Below are 19,958 nucleotides of genomic sequence, written 5' to 3' on the forward strand. Positions count from 1 at the left end.
TACCTTCTTCTTTATCCTCATGACAATTGTTACTAAAAATCTGGCTATTCTTTTATTTGTTTCAAAATGAAATGCATATGTACTAGAATGATGTTTTGTAACGTCATCCCGAATGAAATGGTCAAAATGAACAATTTCCGGAAAACTTTTTTTTATTTAACTAATCGCCTTCTGGTCTTGCGCAGCCAAACTTTGACTCGGCAGAGAAAATTTTTAAATGGCAATGAACTAAAAAAAATCAAAAGGTCCTTTTAACCAAATAAGAAACATATTTTAAGTATTTATCGGCATAATTAGTATAATTTTATGTGGACGAATGTGAAAAAAGAATTCTTATGACCGTGTGAAAATGTAAAAAAAATTTCATACTGTTCCGCAGGAAGATATATCTTAAACTCGGTGGTATTTTGGAAAGTTGTAAAAAGACGAAAAACCCGATCCTTTGCTTGATTTTTTTTACGATTTTTTTGTCCTGAAAATCTGAGTCCTGGTATCGGCCCGCAAGGAGAGCGGCGGAGTACAAAAAATGGCTGCAATTAATTAAAGTCTAGTACTACAAGATATTGACAGGAGAGCAAGCAAAAAAGGCGCGGCTCGGGGATATAAGATTTGTCGTGATCAATGTGAATAGGAAACCACGAAACACTCCCTCGCCACGAAGAGGAGGAAAGAAGAATAAAGAAAGAAATTAAACAAACAAACAGGATATACAATCTCGGTATAGGCTACTACATATACGTACATTTTTCTACTAACCTAAAAATGAACAAAAGCTATTTTTGAAAGATTGTTTGTTTAACTATGGCTTCTCTAACAGACAACTTCACACATTCTAGATCTAAATTTTATCTGCGAGATTTTATTAAGGGTATTAACAATACTTTTTATTAAAATTACCAAAAACAGATTACTTGACCTATTGATGTTCAATTTGAAAAATACAACTTTGAAAGTACTCTTCACCCTACATCTTCAACATCAACCTGACATCTGATAAAACTAAATTCAAAACACCAAATCAATCACTGACATAAAGATTTCATAACAACATCTCGCCTATTCTACTGGAAGATCCATTCAAACGTCAGGAAAGATGGTAACAAATCTGTCGCAATTTGATTGACAAGAAAGTGAAGAAAACAAGGGAAAAGGTCTGCTAGAAAGAAGAGAGAGCTAGTCTGTCCCACTTTTAGGTTTTTTTTTCTATATTGACGGCCTTTGGAATTAATTGTGTTTCTTAAAAACAAATCGAAATTCAAAGTATATGAATGAAAACAATTTTTTTACAAGCCCACCACTTGAAAACATGTTATTTAGACCCCAAACTTTTCTGAAAAATCATATAAAAATAACTACTATGAACTAAGTTTTCGCCTTTTTATGTGCAGTTATATGTTCCCATAAACTATACTAAATTTCAATGAAATTAGATAAAAACTTAAAACCCCACTCGCAATTTTGATTTGGCCAATCACCAACCAATGGTCGAATCACCAACGAAGTTCTAGTATATGAAATGGAACCTCAACAGCATCACAAGGAGTTCAATCTTGACTCAAATCACGAAACACGATATTGTGGGGGCTATTACAGCAGCACTGGCAATATACCGGCGTGCACCACCTAGAAATATAAAAAGCATCTAAGGGAACAAAATTTTCCTTCAAAATTTACCAAATTTTCCTCAATATTATGGTAATTCTTTATTCGAGTCGAAAGGAGATATAGCAGAATTTCTAACTATATGGGTGTAAGCCGTGTGGGTAAACAATCAATGAGCGTGAAATCAACAAATTGGTGGTGCAATAATAAATGATTTATTTTAAACTTGCAGAGTACGCGTACTTATACGTTAGTTAATACTTTTTAAAGAGTGTTTACCTGGAATCGTTTAAAATCTGCATCAATTCGATCCAATCGACACCAAGCAAGTTTGAATAAATAGGGTTCTTAATAAAGCCCACAAGGCAAATGAAAAAAGAGTCTTCATTGGTGTGAATTGTACGTAATACCCATATACGTGCACGTTACCCGTAATTAATACCTCGAAAAATATGTATGCTAGAAAATGCCATAACGACATAGGGCGTATAATGTAAAGCAAGACAAATTTCAGCAAGGATTTGGGTAATAAAGCACAATCCCAGCAAAGTTCCAAAATTTCATCAGCAAGAAATATTGGGGGATGCCTTTCAGCAAATCATCTGCGATAAGTGCTTCATGGGAAAAGTGTATCGAGAATTCTACAATCTTACAATACCTGTGCACTCAAGTAGCTCTCGCTCATGATGAATGTGTTTACACTGACTATTACTGCGACCCCATGCCTACTCTTCATTGGGAGCTCTTTTTATTGCGCTCTTTAAGGAAGAATAGACTGAATGGTTCGATGTTTACTTTATGAAAAACAAGTCATAAATACCCAAGGGTAGTCTACTCTAATAGTAAAGAATTTTTTATGTTTTTTAGAGTTATTTGAAACATTGGAAACAAAGACAAAATGTAAGAGTAGAAGGGAAAGATTAAAAGGAAAGAGTAAAAGGTAGGGCAATTATGTGACTTGGGAGACAGGGTAGAAAATTTAGAAAAGGCGAACAGAAATAAGGAAAGAAGAGATATTTCCAAAGCCTAACAAAGTATTTCAAAAACTGGAACGATGGGCGGATTAGGAGTAAAAACCACGAAGAGACAGTTGCAAAACTGCGGTGAGAAAGGAGATAAACACTTTGCGACGGTTAATAAACTGTGCAGTCCGTATCTGGGATTATCCCTGAGGAACGTGATAATTTTTTTTTGACGAGAGTCTTTCAGACAGGCTATTCTCAGCTAGTTTAGAATCGAAGTAAGCGAGGACAACGAATGCAGCTTGGATTGATGCGATGAAGATGAACCTACCAATATTGTTTCGCACATCAAAGAAGTGGTATTAACTGTATATCCCCACTGTGTGAAAAAATGTTGAAGATGGTCCGTAGGCTTACCTTCCGAACAAGATTGGGGATTCAATAATCGTAAAAAAATGTGCAATTGTATGATTTGCTTAGTCTGATGTTCAACGGCTCAGCAACGATAGGGTGTCATCTAGAGTTATGCGAACTTCCAACATGGAAGAGCGGCAAAAATAACTCGTTACAGAAGTCAGGAAACAAGCCGTACGTTTGGGTAATTATTGCATATTTTTAAATGTCAAAGAAGATATTATTTGTGGAATATTCTCTATTGGCGTCGTTTAAAGAAAATTCAACACGAAGAAAAGTAGCTTGAGAATGGGAAGGAAAAAGATAAAAAGAGCGCTTAGAGGGAGGGGGAGTGGTTGACTCGAAGATCGAAAGAATATAAATTCATCACACGGGTTTAATTTTTGTATAAAATATTGTTTTGTAGTCTGTAGCTTCCCTCCACCAGAAATGTAAAAATCAACCAACTAATACGAAGCTATGTTTTCTGTTTGCAGTTTTAATTTTCGAGGTTATTCTCATCTCTCCTTTATTTTAACCCATTCCTCCTCATAAATCTTAAACTTAAATAATAAAAATCACCTCAAAGCTTCAGGTAATGTAACTTTAGCCTACTATTTTTAAACATTTTAACCTATTTCATATTGATAAGATTGTGAAATTTGAAAACCCTTTTTTACTTAAGAAAAATGAGGGGGAAAAGTTTTGTAAAAAAGGAGGGTATTGTCTGAAAAATTTTCAAATTTTAACAAAATTTTAAATGTTTCTAATAAAAAAGGGAAATAGGTTATATTATGCGGGAAGAATAAAAAAAGAACCTCGAAAAAGTACAAAACGGAAATTTAATAAGAATACCGTGTTTTTGGGTTAATTCATTGTGCGTCGTAAAAGCAATTTTCTGTAAAATAATACAATTACTATGCCTTTGGCGTAATAAACTACGCCTTAGGCGTAATAAACTACGCCTTAGGCGTAATAAACTACGGCTTAGGCGTGATAAAAGTACTGTTACCATGACAATAATCGGCATACAAGAGGCAAAAAAGATCTCAGAAAAAATGTAAATTAACGTTGTTCGTGCAATTATAGACTGAACTCGAATCTTTTCTTAGAATTTCAGACCATTCCTTCAGAACGTTAACTAACCGAGAGTTGCATTAACCCAGTAATTTGAGTTTTGGCACGTACGATCGTTTTTTTCCAGTAATCAGCAATCGAAACATCAGCAAAGAGCCGCTTTGTTAGTAGACTGGCAAATAATTTTTTTTTCTGTCCGAGTGGCGCTAAATATGTTGCATTGTTTGCTTTTTCCATTTCCTTTTCCGTCAGAGTAATACAATAATTTTAGTTATGAAGCCCCTTGGGGGCCTTCGGAATTTAGAGTTAGTTAAATTTTAGATGTAAGTTTGTAATTTAAGATGTGGGTGGGATTGACCTAACGTTAAAAAAGGCCACTCTATTTTAACCGATTCTTACTATGGCTTTTTGAGGGGTTTGATATTTACTTAATGTAGCGTCATCTGTTATCAGATCTGGGAAAATCACAGCCGTCAAAAAGTAAATGGCCGCTATTCACTTTTTCAGGAAAATTCCCTATAAAGACTTTCGGGGTGCCTCTCTCAGCAGACTACTGTAACTTGTGCTGCATTTAGAGCCCCTAAACCTTCGGTAATTTAGTAAACTAAATTCCTCAAATTACTCAGGGATATATTATAGATTATTATTATTATTATTATATATTACTCTGGCATAGATAAAGAAGACTGGTTTTGCATGTGGTATCCTTTTAGCCCTATCCCTACTGACCCCGAGTTTCTGTTTTGCTTGTCCTGCCCCTAGCGGATAAACTGCTGTACTGTACCGTGGCTACCAAGGGTGTTGCAGACGAATATTGTTTTCCTTCTGTCTTGGCAAAATTCTTTGCTGGCGTTTAAAAGTGTTAGGTAATTTTGTCATACAAATTTGTATGGAGCAGTTACACATCCTGCGTTGCGCATTCTCCGCAAATGCGAAAATCTCATTTGTGTCCAAGCTGGTGTGTGTCACCTACAGCGTCTTATGGGAAAACCAACTTCTTCCCGTTAAAACAGTTGTTTTCTTACCTATAACTTTGATTTCCCCCTTTTCTTCCTAACAGTGAATACTTTATTCATTTCTCTATTACATAATTTTTATTTCTATCCCCAATTCCATCTGGTTAATTTTTAATTAATTTTTGTTTGTGACTGGTTTTTTTGTTCGTCTCCTGTAGCAGACGTTTCTAGACAGAATCGACCACGCTACGAACGAAATTCTTCTGCTACAGGAGACAACAAAAAAACCAGTCACAAACAAAAATTAATTAAAAATTAACCAGATGGAATTGGGGATAGAAATAAAAATTAGGTAATAGATAAATGAATAAAGTATTCACTGTTAGGAAGAAAAGGGGGGAAAATCAGAGTCATAGATAAGAAAAAAAAATTTTTACCGAGGAGAATTTGGTTTTCCCATAAGACGCTGTAGGCGACACACACCAGCTTGGACACAAAGGAGATTTTCGCATTTGCGAAGAATGCGCAACGCAGGATGTGTAACTGCTCCATTGACAAGTCATATTGTATTTAATTTTGACGTTTGTGAGTTTGTCAATTGCAAAAGCAGAGAAATCAATTGAATCATTGCAATTGAATAGAAGTAAGCAGAGTATCAAGAACAGAACGTACATTAGAGGGCAGGACAAGCAAGCCAGAATCGGGAAAATCGGAGGAGGGGTAGCAAGAATGCTGGTGACAGTTGCTCATGTTAATTATCTTATGAAGAGAATCAACCAGTGGTCTTTATCTGTGACCCTGGTCTAGTTAGACCATGGTAGAAGAGGGGATGGTATGTTCACGCACTAGAATTTTCCCATAAGGCTTGATCCCAGGTTGCCCGGTATATGGAGTGACACCAAGCGGATTTTCTCCAGAACTATGTCTGAACACGTTTTTTTGTCTAAGTCCTAGCGAAAGAAAACCAATTAGGATTTTGTAAAAAAATGGGAAAAAACCCTACTAACACAGCGATGTACCATGGATATGACTGAAGCGTACTCCCAAGGATAAGGGAGATACAAACAGCATATCCATGGAATGCTTCATGTTTATCCTTATTTCCCCTTCCCCGCACGTACCATTTGTATGTCCCTTGAATATACCGGTTTGTGTATACACAGTATCCTTAAATAACATCCATCTTTGGATATGATTTCTGTCAGAAATTAAAAGATAAAAGTCTACCCCGAGACTTGAACTACTGACCTTCAATTCCGTAGCTCACCTCTCTAACCATTTGACCAACTGTTCGTACAATTTAGGAACAAACGTTTGGGAGTAATGGAAATTGAGATATTTTTTAGCTTTTTCGTCCACTGTGTACCTAATATGGTTATACTGTGATGCACATTCTGTGTATGTACCAAATGGTATCACAACAAAATCATACCCCCGAGTATATTACTTTGATGTACAATCAGTATGTTAATGAATATACGCTGGTGGATCTATGATGAATATTCTTTATTTGATCCCATCCTAGATCCGAATAAATTTATACCTACGCTATACTACCGCCCCACAATTGCGACCTGGATCTATCCATCCCATATTTATCTACATCTTACATAAAGAGGATGGGCCGTGTTAGTAGGGAACTCGCATTTTTTTCAGAACCTAGGTATTCTATCAATTTCGCTTTAAAAATATAGAAAAAAAGGAAAAAAAATATGATTGCTGATTTGAACCTGCGTCGTCTCACATGGGTGCTCGAAGCCTTGGTTCCAATTCGAACTTGGTTACCAATTACTTGAAGAGTTCAAAAATTGCCAATTCTAAGCCTTTTTGGAAGCGCAATTCAAGAAAACATGATTCAGTAACGCTACGCAAGGTGGCAGCACAATTTACCAGGGCCAAGGACTTTGAAAAAAACCCCTGAAAAACCGAGGATCTAGCCTTATGGGAAAATTCTAGTGCGTGAACATACCATCCCCTCTTCTACCATGGTTAGACCGTTAGCTTAGAGCAAAGGGTGTATTTAATTTTACTTGGCAACTACGCATTCCGCCTGGCGGAAATTATTTTGGCGCAAAATGTAGAAACATGGACTACTAAAGCTAGAGGACGGGTCACTTCGTCAATTCCTATGTCGGCTACCATTTTTTTGTTGTTACTGTAATCAATAGAGCTTTAGAAATGAGCTATAGTCTATTAAATTATCCCTATGCGGCAAATATTTAACTTCGATGATATTTTAATTACAAATTGACGGAGGTGTTCGTTGGTTGTCGCCGCCTAGCGGTGATTGTTGGTTGACCACTCTGTGATTCTCTGGTTTTGGTTTGGTTTGGTATGATTAGGTGCGTCTGTTATCTGTGATTCTCTGGTGATTCTCTGGATTCTGTTTGTTTTCTTTCTAAAAACCATGGAAGAATTTAGAATTCTTAGCGCTAGGTGGAGACAACCAACGAACACCTCTCCCGTCCTCTAAAAATTAATACGCAAATATCTTTTAATTTAATATCTTCACAAGAAATGTGCATTGGAGACTTACAATAGCTTTTTAAATCTCAATCGATTGACCCTTCTTTAAAAATATGATTAAAAATCCACCCGACAAGCTATAACACGGCGGGATAGGACGTGAGTCCCGTCCTCTATAGCTTTAGTATAGTCCATGGTAGAAATTGCTCAAAATTGTTTCCATTTTCTACCATTCTTTCAATTCAGCAAGTTACGCCACTATTTCTTAAGTTAAATTTGTCAATTTTAGATTTTTTAAATGCTTACATAAATTTTTAGAATTTTAGCTAAAAATGCCACTAATTCGGCAAATTCTAGAAATTGCTAGTCTCCTTTCCCCAACACACGATCCGATAGTGGCTGCACGTTGTATAATCGTATCATATTCAAACTTGGCAGGGTGATTGATTAAAAGACGAACATTTCTTAGCTTCTAAAAAAATATATTTCTATGAACTCAATCTATTTCATTACATTTTAAAATTTTTACATTTTGTTTTGTATTTTTTTAATAGTATACATTAATATTTCAAAGGAGAATTTTTACTAGAAATAAAGATTAACATAAAAAAAAAGCTCACGAAAAAAATCTCATGTTGCAATCAGTTCCCTGTTACCCCGCTTTTTCATATCATGACTCCACGAAAGTTGGAAGAGCGTCGAGCACCCATGGGAGTCATGACGTAAAATGAAATCAACAGTCACTTTTTTTTCTTTTCCTTTTGTTTTTATATTTTTAAAGCGAAATTGATTGAATACCTAGATTCTGTCAAAAATGCGAGTTTTTCAAAAAAAAAATTTTAAAATCAGAATTTGTTGGAGTCCAAAGACTTAGAAAAAAACGTGTTCAGACATAGTTCTGAAGAAAGTCCGCATGGTGTCACTACCATTTATCAAAGCAACCTGGGATTCTACTAACAAACCATTCCCTCTTACTCTTAACTATGATAACACAACAACAAAAAATTTGCACACACGCTTCCTTTTTATTTAAGCCTTCAAACACGTGTAAAGAGTGTGTTTTTTTCTACTAAATATTAGACCTGAATATGAATGTTCTAAATATCGAAAGTTTAGGATTTAAAAATTATTCTTAGGTGTCATCTTTTTTCAACAGGAATTCAATTTACGTTTTTTTTTAACCACTGGGATTGATAGATAGCGTGAGAAAAGCACTACAACCAATGTCCAGCCGGGAGAAGATATTTTCAGCTCAAACTCCCCCTAAATGCCTAAACATTATTCTTGGTTAATAGAATCGATCTAGAATAATACATCTTTGTTGTGGAAATTTTGTTTTGATGTTAACATGTTAGGTGGAACATTTGTTGGTTTCTTTGCATTTTTTATAACATCATTTTTATTTGGTTATGATATTACTTAGTGATTGCTTCACAAAATAACGCGACAACGGGTTATATTTCAAGATCGTATCAAGTCTAGTTGTGGACTATGAACTATGGGAGTTAGACCCTCTATAGCCAATATGGTCTAACGAGTTTATCAATGTGTGATATATGTAGTAAAATGGATTTTATTGTAGTAGGAAAGATGATCTAGCCATACAGTCGAGGGAAAACGTAGGGCGCAGCATCAAATCACAAACGACTGAAGATAGAAAAAAAATTAGCTGTATGATACCTCAAGGCTCTTCTAACACAATTCAAATGCATGAATACAAAAGGGTTACCCTTGGAAACCTCTAATATCAGATGGAGCGAACAAAATTATAGAGTATCTTCGAAACTAGATTGTCGTATGACCGTTCCAAGCAGTCGTTCTCAATCATCTTCACCTAGCCACTTTTCATCACAACACTCTTCATCTGAACCGCTTGATGATGATTCAGATTGGTTTTCGTCGAATGCGTATTCTGAAATAAGAAATGGTGTGTTTAGGACAAAAAGAAACCTCTTCGAATAAGAAATGTGATCCTACTTGGATCCACAATTGGCTCTAATTTTTCTTCATCATCGGAAACATTATTGTCCAACCAATAACTGAAGTCGCGAGTTAGCCAAGGTTGATTTAATGGGGAATGGATAAATCGGGTCCACATTGCGCCTATTTCTTGCTTACGGAGCGTTACTTTAACCCCGCAACCAACAAGGGAATGGCAACTTATTTCCGGAATGATATAACCATATGTGCTTGTGTTTAATTCATATCTGGGAAATAAAAATAAAGAATGGGATTTTCATACGTTATCGACAGTTCCGTTTAAATAAGAGATTTACCTTAAACCATTTACATCAGTCACGAAGCTCAAATGGTTTTCCGTAAGCTCAAGACTATATTCTTTAACGTGATCGACGAAAAACGTAATTATGACATCCTAAATGGGAAATGTGAAATAAATTGCAAATTTAAAAGTAGACTAAAAAGCGCTAGGTTCAACGGAATTACCTGTTCACTTTGTGCCCATTTAGTGGTAGGAAATCGACTCGAATTTTCTTTTAGAGGTAATGTGTGGTCAATAAGAGCTAAATTATGATCCCGACCAACAGTCTGCTGAAATGTAGGCATCTTTTTCGACGTTGAAATAGTTCCTGAAGAATCAGTGTTGGAGGAGCAGGAAGTCGAAATTGCTTGGATCTCGTTATTCTCCGGGCATTTTGGGAACAGTTCAATCCAACCAGGTGAAACATCAAATTTCAATTCCTCTTCATATTCCAACTGCTGCAGTGATTCACAAGCTCTATCCTTCAATTCTTTCTCTTCAATGTCTTTCATCAACGTAGCTGAACTACGTACGATTGCACGAAAGTCTTCTTCATTTTCCAGGGAAATGGCGTAATTTTTCGAGATCATTTGTTGTGCTAGACTGGGTATTTCTTTTTCTTCTCGATTCAAGAGAGTGACATGATAGTGCGAGCCATTTGTCACTTCATCCTTGACTGCTTCCTTGAACTTCGTCTGGGCATGCCACACATGCATAAATCCATCGGAGGCTCGCGTGAGTGATGTGAAAAAACAAATGTCTTCTTCCGTCCATCCACCGCTGTCATTCTTGGGTCCAACACCATACAATGAACAAGCAATAGCTTGAAATGGTAAACGGCTGATGAACTGATTAGGTAAACTTTTCATTGCATTTAGAGGAACTTTTGTATGATCTCCATAGTCTACGAACAAGACTTGGAATTTCCACACGTCATCTTCAACTATTTTCTTCTTTATGCAGCACCGGCACCACGATCCAGGTTCTGAAGGGGATTCCACGAGACAAAAACTTCCCAGTTGCGCATCTTCATATGTCACATTTTTGCATTTAGATATCTAATTATTATTAATATAAAGAAGACTTAAGTTAGTTTTTCAAGTTAATTGAAACATTTCAAGACGAAATCTCACTTGTTTCTTGATATCAGCTTCCAGAGACCTCAAGGTATCCTGGAATTTATTGATTGTAACATAAAACTGTGGAAAGATAAAATGTTAATATTTAACATTAAAATAACAAAAAACGGCGAATGAAATAGATACCTGGTGTGGAGAATCAGTGGTGACTAACTCAACTTGCGTTTCTTCATTCATTGGGAGGAACGCATACGACGGTTCGATAGGATTTGCGCTTTTATTTTTAGCCAATCCAAAGCTATAATTCGGTAATTCAATACCTCCAGTCTCGCACAAGTGATACAGCTTTACCAAATGCTCCTCGTTGTTGTCTGCCAACTCTGCTGTCAAAAGATCTTTAAGAATGTCCGTCACAACAACAGAGGAATTCACGCCATCCAGTCGCTTTCTCTCATGTAATGGGTCTAGCCATAAAGTGAATGACAAAGCCAATACAATTCGGCCTTCCAACTCTTTACTCATCAGTTTTTCCCGAACAAAATCAACTGAGTAACGGCTCCAATTTGAGTTACGATCAAATGGCTTAGCTCCTACTAGAAAAACTTCAATAGCTTCTGGAGCCAAATTCTTTAAATCGTCTGGAATTTCATACAGATCTTTGACGAAGGATGACATTACACAACCTTGATCAATAGAAATTACAGTGACTTCAATCGGAATTCCCTGAAAATGAAAAACACATTTAAATTACAATAAAATAAATGGTATACATTGAACTCTTCTTACTTGGTGATCTCTTTCAAGTATAGATTCAACGCGAACACGTTCATAAAGGTTGTCAGTGGTTCGATGAGCGTAAATATTTCCAATTTCAACTTTATTTCCATCAACTGAGTTCTTTCGCTGTGCCTCATCACGAAAATGATTTCGTAACTGAGCACTGACTTCAAAATGCGATCCACTCATATCGATCACTTGATTTTTTTCGTTTCGATGCTTCAAAATCCGAGCGTAGTATTGTGTTGCAGTGCGGACAGCTGTAATCCGAATACGAACAATGCCGTTCTGTGGAACAACAGGTTGGTCCAAAGTTGACAGAATAACGTGACGGAGTCCACAAAGCTTCATATTTCGACAGAATCCAAATGCCTAAGAGATATTTACAGAACTTGAATTACATAAAATAGCGAAATTTTTATTTCAATTTTCTTATTATACCTTGAGAGTTTCACACAAAGGAAGACTTCTTTTTCGAACTTCTTTACCGCAGAAAGAAAGTATAGCTTCAGTTGCTAGCTCGTCAGGAACAACGTGCCCAAAGCGCTGCATTAAACGTACGATCGTCAGAAGAGAGTTATTAAACTCTTTTGTAATAAGCAGATGAGTTTCTGGTCTATCAGCTTCCGAAGCTCTCAAGTGGAAGTTATCCATAGCGAATGACAGGCGGTAACTAAAATCGTACTTGGAATGGTGTGGTATAAAGTAGTGAATTAGAGTTTGTGCATTTTTTATGTTCAATCGCTCTAAAACATCGTCTGTGCACATTAGAATAGCAGAACCAGGCTGAGCATGGTTCCACCTTTCGGTTGTAAAATCTAAATCGGACACGATAGATTGATTGTGAGCTAAGATGGGTGTCGCGCCAATCTGAAATGCGAAACATAATATTTTCTTGACGCTCAAATAAGTTATTGAAGCAAAGCTTTATATATAGTACCTCTGACAGCATTTGTTCAACTTTGAAGACTTCGGCAGATCCACGACAAAAGATAATGGTCCGACTGAATCGTTTTGATTGGACAATTTCCAACAGATCGCGGTCCATTTCTTCAGGGGTTCCACGGCGAACATCGAGTTTCATTCCTCCATAAATAGCAGCCTCCATACACGAAGATATAAAAATTGAGGGGTTTTTCAAAACTTTACTAGAGATTTCTTCCATTCCTTTTGTCCAATGGTTAGCACAGGCCACAATCTATACGAAGATAAAATATAGTCAGTATAAATATACTTTGCATTCAAAATCTTTTTTTCACCTGTCGAGGAATAAAGTTATTTCCCATGGTTGCCCGTTGAACAGATTCTTGATAAAAATTAAACAGTTTTTTTGTAGATTCTCCATGTTCTTTAAGCACGACGTCAGCATCGTCAAACACAAGGTGACAGCATCTATCAAAACTAATGATATCTTTAGCTTTTGTTAACAGCAAATTGAGCGCAGGTGCCGTGGCGGCAAGCAAAGTCACTCCATTGATTAAATAAGGCAGAGCCACTTTCAGTGATCGTTCGGTAGCATCAGTAAAAACAGCGGAACGGAAATCCTAAAAAGAAAATTATTTTACTTATTAGAACGTAAAAGAAGAATAACTTTTAGAAACTACCGAATTTTTCTTCATAATGCGAGAGCAATAAAATTGGACCAACTCGGCATTTTCCCATGAAGAGCAAATGACAACAACCAAAGGCGAACAGCCGATTGGCACATCGCTGTATTCACTCAGGTCCATCAAATTATTCAGTATAGGTATCAGGTAGCCTAAATTTACGATGTTAAGTCATAACATGCATATACAGATGTAAAATTAAGTCATTTGATTACGCTACCTAAAGTTTTTCCTCCTCTTGCTCCGGCGACAAAAGCCACATTGTGACCACGCAAGATTGCTTCCCACACATAGGCTTGTATGGTCTTTGGTTTCTCAAAAGACATGGAGTTAAGCACTTCATGAATCCTTATATCAAAAGGGAAATCCTTGAAGTTATGCGTTGATGAATGGGGAACATCAGAACGAACAAGCACGCGACCTAGAAATATTGTCCTTTAATTTTTACAATTTAAATTTCATTATGCAACTCTTTTACCTTCTTCTATTAACTCTGCTAGTTTAGAAAGTTTTAGCATATTAGGTACATTTTCTTTAATAAAGGAAGAGGATGACTTGATTTCAGTAGAAGCCGATGCCAATTGCAACAATTCTGTCATGTCGTCGTTTTCATGAATTGGCGGAATCTGTTGGGAGATATCGTTTGAGGGAGATATGGTCGGCAAGTGTGGAAAACAGCTTTTTTCAATCACTTCTTTTTTCAAACATTTAGATTTAGATCGTTCAAGAGCGCTCTTCAAGAGTAATGCCCGGCGATTCCTATTGATCAATGATATAGTTGTGATATGTTATCTAAGGTTTACATCTGTTACATTTTCAAAATATACAAAACTGAACCACTAGCAGCAACAGGTGGGCTAGGCTGAGATTTCTGACTATCTGAAGGTACCTCCCTGATCAAATTCACTTTTTCTGTTGAAAAGAAATTTGGCAAACCCCTGAAACAAATTAAATTAATTAAATATGTTCTTACTTCGCAAATTTATATATATGTATGTACTGAGCAGGTTGTGATCTGTCGCACTGCTTGATACTCTCTGCAACTGGTCTTCTGAGTTTTTCTTCCTTTCGAGTGTAGTTCCTTAGACGTTCCATTGGTTTGGCTGAAGTTAGCATACCAGCAGGTAAAAATGACATTGGCATAGGCTTTGAAGCCACGTTTTCAGACGTGTCATTGTTTGTTTTCTTGTTTTCTTGTCCTACTGTAATAATACAAACAAACAACACATAAACATAAATAATAAGAAAACAAAATAAGTTGCACATTCATTTGAACTACATTCACTTTACTACCTGTTTTCTTTGGGTCTTGGTTCTTGGATATTGGCTGCTGAACATGATACTGAGAATTCAGATTGGTATTTAGCATTGAGGGATAATCAGCATATTCATCAGGAGTATTGAAATTAAATCTTGAATGTGGCAAAGAATTTGCTCTAAGAGAAGATGAATTACTATTTGTTGTAAATTGTTTCAACAATTCTGCAGAAGGCTTCCTAGATTGGTGTGAATTAAAATGTTCTTTTATGGCTGCAATACTTCTGCCCCTCGCAAAACTAAATTCTGAATTCATTGATGGATTCAAAGTAGATGATGTAGCGGTTTCTTGAGTTGGCAATGGTATTTTAATATTTTCTTTCGGCCACTGAAAAGGTTTTTGGCAAACGGTTGGTGGTTCATCTCTCCGAAATGACATTCTTTGTACTTCTTCAGCCAATAAACGTGCCTCTTTATCTCGCTTACTTTTCTCGTAATACCTCGTGTAGTCAGAGAAACCAACAGCGTCGAAACGTCCTAACAAAGGGCCGTTTGTGAAGTCTGCAAAATCCTTCTCCTCCTGCATCAGCGCTTTAAATGATTAAATCGTTAATTTAAAAAAGGGACAGTCAGGTATACTACAGTACATATGAACAGCTGACAAGACACTGTAGCCCGGCCCAAACACCTACCATACGATTTCTGCTTTCTGCATTGCATTTTTTTTTAGTGAGAGGAATGAGATATTGCCATTTGCCAATCGATGAGCATAATTTAACAATGATTTATTTTACGTCGAATTATTTTAACTTTTCATGAAACAATAACAGTTGTATATCAGAATATCACTGATTAGCCCTCCCCCCGGCTCCCCCCCCGTTTATTAGGATTTATTTGTATTTCTATTGGAAAAATAAGTGCATCAATAGCGTTTCTCTGGCAACTGACAAGGAGCCTTAGGCTACAATCTCAATCTCTTCCAACCTTTTGAAATACTTCCTGTCTTACTTTCGTAAATCGTAATATTTATTGTTGGTAACTAATATTGCTATTTGGTTATTCGCAATGTGGCAAAACCCCGCTAGAAACATTGAAATTAAAGCGAGAATCAACGATGTAAAAGCCATAGTAAATAAGGTAGCTCAGTTGTGCAAAACTGAAGCAGAAGTGATCGACCAAACCGACACGTTTTTTAAAACAGAAAATGGGCGTCTAAAATTGAGGGAATTCAAAGTTAGTAATATTTATTTGATCTAATGTTCTATTTTTCTATAGTAAATAGAATTTAAATAAAATGTATTATTCTGTATTCAGAATGGCACTGGAGAACTTATATATTATGAGAGACCAGATACTGATGGACCAAAATTATCTAACTATTCGAAATCAATGGTAACTGATCCGACCTCATTAAAAGCTGTTCTACAAATGGCTCTTGGTACGAATGGCATTGTAAAGAAGACACGGATGTTGTCGCATTTTAATCAAACACGAATTCATATAGACGAGGTTGTAGGTTTAGGAAATTTTTTTGAACTTGAAGTAAGTTTACCAGTGGTGCATAATGTATAACATTATTAAAATAGTCATGTCCTTATGTTCAGGTGGTACTACAAGACAGTCAAACACCAGCAGATGGAATCACTACAGCCCAACTGCTTCTTGAGATATTGGGCATTCCTGCCTCTGATCTGTTGTCTGGTTCCTATTTGGATTGTCTGAATCTTTTATGAAGTTATATTTTTTGTTTGTACTCACTAATATTCAGATTCAATCCATATAAGTGATAATAAACTGATTTAGACAGCTCATATAAATACTTTTATTATACATTGAATAACTTTATTTACTAAGGAAATGAGCAAAAGATAATTTGATACGGTAAAGTTTCAAATACGGGACACTTTGACTGTCAAATAACTAATAAGATACCACGTCCACCACGTACGTCGTTGGTCAGTTTGAATGATTCCCTTTTGGTTACACAAAAGGAGTCTACAAAACTTTGTTTCTCCTGGATACTCCAAAGGGGGGGGGGGGTCTACAGCAACAGCTACAGACTATCAATAATTTATTCCCTATTTGTATTTGTTACACCAAGGGCATGGTTGTTGATATAATGGTTCCCACTGTCTGTGTTATAAGGTCCCATAAGGCAGCTGATTTTTTTGTGATCTTTGGTTGCTGCGACAGCCCCGCGACCTGGTGTTGGAAGGGTGGAAGCTTACACTGAAACAACACAGAAATTTTCTAAGTCCCTCGTAAACAAATCAGAGCTATGCGTACTTTGCGGCTTTGCGCATCCGTTAAACAGATTGATTGACGATTTTCTAATTAAGATTAATTTCAGATGATAACAATAGATTTCATTGGTTCAATTTATAACTTGTAATGTGTATTAACATACATACAATTTACATTTAGAAAAAAAAAATTAAGCAAGTTTTGCCATCTTGAAATTTTGTCGCACGTTACTATCAACTTCTGCCAAATTACGTTCTTGAAAACGCTTTGATTCAAAATGATATCTAACTTGTACGAATTCCATTATTAAATAAGGATACGAGTCAGCACGGTGTGTGTCACAAAAAAAAGGACAAAGATTGAGTACTTTGATTTTTGACATACAAATTTCGTAACTATCTCTCACTAAATAATGACCGTCATCTTCAAATTGAGACGAAATAATCTTTTCCACTTCCCGTAACATTTCTTCTGTCATTTCACCCGGTGCTCCAATCAGTTCATCCACTTCCATATCATTTGGTTCAAATTCTACTCTCAATTGAGATTCAGATTCAGATTGTAGTTCTTTTTCAGGTGGAATGTGTAGGAGTGTTTCAGTAGTAGGTTCCTGGAACATGTCTTCTGTTGTTACACATGGTAATGCCACAGGTTCAGCTGCTTCCATATCATTTACTTTTCCTTTTTCAGCGTCAAGTTGGTGTATAGCTGTAACATAACATGTCATGTTTTTAAAAAATATCTTAATACACTTAGTTTTTAATTTACCTATGCTATTTGACGTTGACTTCTTTGCATGTGATGGGATCAATACATTGGTGTTGTTATTCGACAAAAATGATTGATTGTCCAACTGCAGCTTAGGATTAGCAGCTTTAGACTTTGCTGTTATATTTCGATATGGTGACTTAAACCTATCACTGTGAACATACTTCTTTGCAGCAGGTCTTTCGAGTACGCTGACATCATTTCCTGTTAGAAACATACAGAATTAGCAGTATTAGTATAACTTAACATTGTCATGGATAATTAAAATTTGAGAATACCTAGCAATTTACTGGGCCGAGCACCTGATTTTAATTTCCATTTCGGATAACTGTAAAACACGCCTTGAATTTCTCTCCCTTTGAGTATGTCGTTCTCTTCAAAATGAATACTGCAAATTCTGGACTGGCAAGTGAGTCCTGGCTTTTTAATAATTTCCTGCCAGGAATTTAGACACAACTTCGGTGGATGGAAAAACGCAAGACTTTCATTTTCTTTGTTATAAGAAGATTTACAATTAAAAACGAAACATGGTTTGCGTGACATTTTACATTAATCTGCATTTCCGCCATTAAAACGTGAATTCTTCGTTTCTGCAGTAAGCCATTCAGTTAGAGATTGTGTGGGCAGATGGCAGCACTTTCGTAGCAACCATGCCCTGAGGAAAGATCATTGACGGAGAACTTTCAATTTTTTTCTTATGGGACCTTATAACACAGACAGTGGGAACCATTATATCTACAACCATGACCAAGGGTAACATGGGGATAGCGACACTAGAACGTATTACCACTAGAACTTTAAGAATCCGACACTAGAACGCGACACTAGAACTACAACTTTTTTAACGCGTCACTAGAACGCGGCACTAGAACTTCAAGATTTTAGGGCCGACACTAGAACTTATCAACCCCGACACTAGAACGCGACGCTAGAACGGCGACACTAGAACGGCAACAGGGCCGACACTAGAACGGCGACACTAGAACGGCGACACTAGAACGGCAGCAGGGCCGACACTAGAACGGCGACATTAGAACGCGACGCCAGAACGGCGACACTAGAACGGCAACAGGGCCGACACTAGAACGGCGACACTAGAACGGCAGCCGGGCCGACACTAGAACGGCAGTCGGGCCGACACTAGAACGGCGACACTAGAACGGCGACGCTAGAACGGCAGTAATTTCAGGGCCGACACTAGAACGGCGATAATATTAACGGCGTCACTAGAAAAACGTCACCCTAAAAGAGGATGTTGCGTGTTGCGATCGGTTGTTAATATAAACAGAGGGGAATTTACAAAAAGAATCCAAGATCGGATGAAATAAAAACAAAAAAAATCATCTTTCTTGAATGTGGATTAAGTAACATCAACAGTTTTTTTTTTACTCTTTTGATTGTATTTAGGCCTACATCATTACACATCATCGTTTTTGTTGGGCAAAGTAACAGGATTAATAAAATAGAATGAAAAAGAAGTTTCGATTGTGCAGAATTGTTTCTCAGTAAATGGTCTTCTGTAGAATTGCTTTATAGCATATTTGAGAAAATATCCGAGATACTTCGGCGCCCATTAAACTCGATTCCGGAAGCAATCATTATTTTCACTGGACTTTTGTCCACAGCTTTCCTAGGGAGGCTTTTAAAAGCGCGTGAATGGCTTGGAATGTTAACCGTCATCATGGGTCTGAGTGTGGTGGGCGCTTCCGATTTCATCTTTGGCTCTGGTAGCAGCAACAACTCAATCAACAGCATTATCACTGGTGATCTGCTGATTGTTATGGCGCAAATCGTTACAGCCAGCCAAATGGTATGGGAAGAGAAATTTGTTACCAAACACAATGTGCCAGCGTTGCAGGCCGTCGGCTGGGATTTTTGGCTTTGTAACCCTGTCCCTCTTGCTTATTTCTATGTATTTCCTTCGTGTGGGACCTCCATTTAGCTCTAATCCTCGTATGGTCCTTGAAGATGCTCTGGATGGTTTCATCCAAATGCGTGATAACCCAATGATTATTCTCGCCATGTCAGGTATTTATTTTCTATTGTTTTTCAGCCTTCAATCCCTCATTGTCATTTCTTTCTAGGTACTGTGATAAGTATCGCATTATTTAATTTCGCTGGTGTCAGCGTCACAAAGGAATTGTCAGCGACCACTCGTATGGTTCTGGATTCGGTACGAACGCTTGTTATTTGGAGCGTAAGTCTATCTCTTCAATGGCAACAACTTTATTGGCCTCAGGTATGAATCATATATAAATTAGTTTTACCGATTAAATACTAATCAAAACTTTGTAAATAAAAATCTAATTAATGTGACGCTTTTATTACAGATTATTGGATTTGCTTTGCTTGTGATGGGCATGGGCTTGTACAATAACATTATCAACGCTTCGGTTTGCAAGTGCCGCCGCGGATCGGACTCGGAGCCACTTTTAGGGGTTAATGAAGACCAATCCATCAATGAGGAAGAAGGAAGACGCCGAAGACGTAGTGTTATCCACTAGTCTCGC

The 19,958-nt window shown here is 36.9% G+C and overlaps 3 protein-coding genes and 1 pseudogene across 9 annotated transcripts; 2 read left to right on the forward strand and 2 right to left on the reverse strand.

The window, feature by feature from the left end:
* Positions 1-9,011: 9,011 nt before the first annotated feature.
* On the reverse strand, positions 9,012-15,248 carry LOC124206145 (putative ATP-dependent RNA helicase TDRD12). 6 transcript variants are annotated; one of them, XR_006879584.1, is made up of 18 exons: positions 15,084-15,171; positions 14,473-15,027; positions 14,180-14,381; positions 13,992-14,117; positions 13,658-13,938; positions 13,400-13,600; positions 13,177-13,331; positions 12,832-13,116; positions 12,513-12,770; positions 12,014-12,442; positions 11,582-11,944; positions 10,982-11,518; positions 10,850-10,915; positions 9,902-10,774; positions 9,733-9,830; positions 9,434-9,663; positions 9,186-9,368; positions 9,012-9,103 (listed from the first exon to the last, which is right to left on the reverse strand). XR_006879584.1 is itself a non-coding variant. In XM_046603824.1 (17 exons), exons 1-17 carry the CDS (start codon positions 15,154-15,156, stop codon positions 9,277-9,279), a joined length of 4,779 nt encoding a protein of 1,592 aa, XP_046459780.1. In that variant the 5' UTR covers positions 15,157-15,248; the 3' UTR covers positions 9,012-9,276. The 6 variants fall into 6 exon arrangements, 4 of the variants coding, with proteins under 4 accessions (XP_046459780.1, XP_046459779.1, XP_046459778.1 ...); XR_006879585.1 differs by having other exon boundaries at positions 14,007-14,117; positions 14,473-15,122; XM_046603824.1 differs by having other exon boundaries at positions 9,012-9,368; positions 15,129-15,248.
* Positions 15,249-15,331: 83 nt separating this feature from the next.
* LOC124206147 lies at positions 15,332-16,247 on the forward strand. 2 transcript variants are annotated; one of them, XM_046603828.1, is made up of 4 exons: positions 15,332-15,669; positions 15,751-15,874; positions 15,941-15,978; positions 16,041-16,247. In XM_046603828.1, exons 1-4 carry the CDS (start codon positions 15,502-15,504, stop codon positions 16,167-16,169), a joined length of 459 nt encoding a protein of 152 aa, XP_046459784.1. In that variant the 5' UTR covers positions 15,332-15,501; the 3' UTR covers positions 16,170-16,247. The 2 variants fall into 2 exon arrangements, with proteins under 2 accessions (XP_046459784.1, XP_046459783.1); XM_046603827.1 differs by having other exon boundaries at positions 15,341-15,669; positions 15,751-15,978.
* Positions 16,248-16,809: 562 nt separating this feature from the next.
* Positions 16,810-18,119, reverse strand: LOC124206146. Its single transcript, XM_046603826.1, has 3 exons — positions 17,727-18,119; positions 17,449-17,652; positions 16,810-17,388 (listed from the first exon to the last, which is right to left on the reverse strand). The coding sequence occupies exons 1-3, from the start codon at positions 17,989-17,991 to the stop codon at positions 16,871-16,873; spliced, it is 987 nt and encodes a 328-aa protein (XP_046459782.1). The 5' UTR covers positions 17,992-18,119; the 3' UTR covers positions 16,810-16,870.
* Positions 18,120-18,191: 72 nt separating this feature from the next.
* LOC124203458 lies at positions 18,192-19,952 on the forward strand (annotated as a pseudogene).
* The last annotated feature ends 6 nt before the right edge of the window (positions 19,953-19,958 follow it).

Source organism: Daphnia pulex, chromosome 10 (assembly GCF_021134715.1).
Source record: "Daphnia pulex isolate KAP4 chromosome 10, ASM2113471v1".
Classification (NCBI taxonomy): Eukaryota; Metazoa; Arthropoda; class Branchiopoda; order Diplostraca; family Daphniidae; genus Daphnia; species Daphnia pulex.